This window comes from Corvus brachyrhynchos, unplaced genomic scaffold (genome assembly GCF_000691975.1).
Source record: "Corvus brachyrhynchos isolate BGI_N302 unplaced genomic scaffold, ASM69197v1 scaffold42, whole genome shotgun sequence".
Classification (NCBI taxonomy): domain Eukaryota; kingdom Metazoa; phylum Chordata; class Aves; order Passeriformes; family Corvidae; genus Corvus; species Corvus brachyrhynchos.
In genome coordinates, this window is record NW_008237242.1 from 156,323 (window position 1) to 160,539 (window position 4,217).

The 4,217-nt window shown below is 50.2% G+C and overlaps 1 protein-coding gene across 1 annotated transcript; it reads right to left on the minus strand.

Annotated features, from left to right (window-relative positions):
• Positions 1 to 628: 628 nt before the first annotated feature.
• On the minus strand, positions 629 to 2,236 carry LOC108445652 (endogenous retrovirus group K member 18 Pol protein-like). Its single transcript, XM_017730185.1, has one exon. It carries the CDS (start codon positions 2,234 to 2,236, stop codon positions 629 to 631), a length of 1,608 nt encoding a protein of 535 aa, XP_017585674.1.
• Positions 2,237 to 4,217: the final 1,981 nt, after the last annotated feature.

Below are 4,217 nucleotides of genomic sequence, written 5' to 3' on the forward strand. Positions count from 1 at the left end.
TGCTATTCAAGTAGTCTTTTCAAAGTCTGGTGCTTGTGCTCGACAATCGATTGGCCCGCAGGAGAATGGGGGATGCCAGTGACATGTTCCACACCCCATTCATCAAAAAATTTTTTAAGTTCTGCAGAAGTCTATGCTGGGCCATTGTCTGTTTTTATCTTTTTTGGTGTCCCCAACACAGCAAAGGCTTGAGTCAGATAGTTGACAACGTCCTTTGCTCTTTCCCCAGGGTGGGCCAGGTTGTACCAGAAAAAGTGTCTACTGACACGTGTATGTATTTTTGGCAACCAAATGGGGGGAAATGGGTAATGTACATTTGCCATACCTCAAAACTGCTAAGGCCTTGAGGGTTAACCCCTTGGCCTAATGATGGTAGCTGATGTTTCTGGCAGTTAGGGCATGTTGCCACAATAGTCTTTCCCTGGTCTCTGATAAGGTGGAACATCCAGATGAGAGCTGGAGCATTTTGGTGGAATGTAGCATGGCTCAGCTGGGCTTGTTGGAATCTATTTGGTAAATTTGCCAATTCTGTAGGCATGGCTAGTGCATCAGCTCTCCAATTCCCCTCTGCAATGAAACCGGGCAGATCAGTGTGTGACCTCACATGCATCACATAGAAAGGTTGCTTTCAGTGGGAGACAATTCGGATCAGCTTTGAAAGTAAGTTACGGATTTTTGGATTTGCCACCTTTTTGAGCGATGCTCTCTGTGCTCTGGACACTACTCCCGCAACATATGCTGAGTCTGTTATCAAATTAAATGGTTCATTGAGCCGCTCAAATGCTCTGACCACTGCAGCAAGCTCTGCAACCTGTGGTGATCCTTCGACCACCTGCATGTCAGACTCCCACTTCTGAGTGCAAGGATCCCTCCAAGTGATGATAGACTTGTCGGATGCTCCAGAGCCGTCTGTAAAGATCGTCAGGGCGTTGAGTGGTTCACGACTCTGAATTTCTTTTGGTATCAATTTGAAGGCCGAATTGAACAGTTTGTTTTTTGGGTTGTGTGCCGATATTTGTCCTGAATAACTATCAAAAGCAAATTGGAGATGTTTGTTGTTTTGAAGGAGATGGTCCAGTGCATTGGTGGTTAATGGTAGGTAAACGCATGTGAAGTCACACCCTGCAAGGGTACGGAGGTGGGACCTAGCCTTTATCACCAACTGAGCCATGAGCTCCTGTGGCGTTGTAATGCTTTTGGACGGCTGGTGCGAGAGGAAAACCCACTCAATGATCAGAAGAGAATCCCTCTGCACCTGGTCCCACTGGAAAATCAGCCCATGGAGGTATGGCATTTCCCCTGACACAATAAATTGAAAGTGCAGACCTGGGGCGCAGCAATGGGCTTGGCGAGATGACAACATGTCTTGGACCTTTATGATGGAGTTCCTCGCCTCCTCTGTCAACTGCCTTGGGGATTTGAGATCGTCATTTCCGCGGAGCGAGTTGGACAGAGGGGCAAGGTCTTCGGTCGTCAGCCCCAGGAGCAGCCTCACCCAACTGATTGACCCACAGAGTTGGTGGAGTTCCTGCAGAGTCCTGGGGTTATCACTGATCTTCAGTTGTTGGGGTGTCACTGTCTGCTCCTCAATTTTGACTCCTAAGTATTTGAAAGGTGAGGTTTTCTGGACCTTTTCGGCTTGGATCTCAAAACCATTGGCCTCTAAGGCCCCGATTACCTCGCTCAGAGTCCACTCCAGGTATTGCTGCGTGGGAGCACACACCAGAACATCATCCATGTAGTGTAGGATCATGGCTCTGGCCGCCCATTTCCGGACAGGGGACAGAATGTGAGCGACATACCACTGGCAGATGGTGGGTGAGTTTTTCATGCCTTGCAGCAGAACTCGCCAGTAATGCTGCATGGGAGCTTCTTGGTTAATGGAAGGCACCGAGAAGGCAAACCGGGGTGCATCGTCCGGATGCAGGGGGGTCTGGAAGAAGCAGTCCTTGATGTCTATGACTGCTGACTTCCACTGCCTAGGGAGCATGGAGGTTGATGGCATTCCAGGCTGCAGGGGTCCCATGTCCTCAATGACTTCATTGATTCTCCACAGGTCGTGAAGGAGTCTCCCCTTGTCTGTCCCTGGCTTTCGGATTACAAACACCAGGGAATTCCAAGCGCTGTTGGAAGGCTCGATGTTTCCCTTCCTCAGCTGCTCCTCCACGAGTGTGTTGAGTGCCTTCAATTGATGTCCCTTCAAAGGCCACTGATCCACCCAGACCCTTTTGTTCATTAGCCAATTTAATTTCTGGGTGGGGCGCTCCGCAGTGGCCCCTACTAAAAATCCTGGGGTTGAGATGGGATTTCAACCCAGGCTCCCCACTGGGACATGAGATCCCTGCCCCACAATGTGAACCCAGAGTCGATTACAAATGGGCGGACTGTTGCAATCCATCCCTCTGGACCTTCAGTTTGGACAAGAGTCCTGCTTCTCTGGGCAGCTACAGATCCTCCTACACCTGTAACAATACCTTCCACCGGCTGCAGCTCCCAGTGCGACGGCCAATTGTTGGAGGAGATGACTGACACATCTGCCCCCGTGTCCATCATTCCTGCCAGGCTGATATCTGAGCCCTGGCATGATATCTTGCAACTAAGCATCGGCTTGTCCCTCCCTACCGCCTCAGCCCAGAAGACGGATGGATTGTAGTTCTTTGGTGAACTCCTAGGCATGAGGATGGCCTGAGCGACAACCTGGCCAGCTGCAAGAAAGAAAGGTGGGTTAACACGTTGAGCATTTATTGTGAAGAGTCCTTGGGATCCTACTTGGACGATCTCTGGTGTAATGTAGATCTCTGGTGTGGTGTCCCCCATGATGAACAAGCAGCAGTCTTTACGTCCTTCGCAATTCACGAGGACCTGGTGAGGTGTGATGGAGTCCATCGTGGTTGCAGTGGTGGTAGTGACAGTCCTTCAGGTTGCAGCTTCCTTATTTGTGTCTTCATGCAGGGCTGCAGATCTGAACTGTGTCCTCAGTTTCCCGGCTGTACCTCCAAAGGAGTGGGCAATGTTATTTGCCCTGGGGGAACAGCTTGGGAACCTTGATTAATAGGGTCTGGAGCTCTGCAGTTTCGGGCCATATGTCCTGGTTTGCCACATCTGTGGCAAATCCAGGTTTTGTTTGTTGTCCTCCTGTCCTGAGGTGCCGTTGCCTCAGTGCAACGGAGCCGCAGCTCCCACCACATTCCCCCTTGTTTTTAAATTTGGTTGGCCAATGGGAGCTAAGGTTGTGCAATGCCGAATCATCTGTTTTAGGGTTGGTGGAGGATCAAGTGGGAGAGTCATAATTACCCTCTTGCATGTTTCATTTGCATTAGCCTTGGCTATTTGGGTAATTATATTTTCTCTAATTCTATGATCTTCCACTTGCTTGTCCACCACTAGTTTTAATTTATCAACAAAATCAATAAAAGGTTCATTTGGGAGTTGCCAAATTTCTGTGTAATTTAGTTGAGGCGCCAGTTTAGGGGGCATCATTAAGAAAGCATGCTCCGCCCTATGCTTTACAGCATTCAGGACTGGCTCTCGGGTGTTTTGGGCTTAGTCCTGTGGCTTGGCAAGCAACCCCTCACCGGTGAGGTGATCCATGGAAACCCCCGCGTTGTTCAGATCTTGTAATAAATTTGGGAGGATCTCCTTTAGTTGCTTTCTCCATCCGTCATCCCACATTTCAAATTCGGCTGGAGAAAGCAAGCATGAAAAAATACTTTGGAGGTCTGCTGGGACCATCACCGTATTAGTGAGGATAGCCTGCAGGAGATTCCTAAAATATGGACTCTCCCTCCCAAACTCTTTCTGGGCTTTGCAAAGTTCTTTGAGCCCAGAAGGGTCAAAGGGTTTCTATGTGGGGTTGCTGCCAGCCCAGTTGTAAGTAACCGGTGCAGCGAAGGGACTGGGGGAGGTGTCCGATCTCAGTTTCAAAATGGCGTCAGTTCCGGTTTCCTTAGCATGGGAACTGGAAGGCGGGGCATGGGAACCAGAAGGCCCCTCCCAGTGGGCAGGGGCTGAGGACAAAGAGGAGTGGCCACGGGGAGGGTGGGGACTTCCAACACAGGGGGTGGTACCCAACACAAGGGAGGAGCTCACAGCTGTCATGTCATGTGGGGGTGGAGACAAGAAAGGGTTAGGGGGAGCGAGGAGAAAGGGGTTATGGGAAGAAGAAGGGAAAAAGGTGGGCTACGCCATGCGGTCCCCTCCATTTTGGGGAAAGGCAG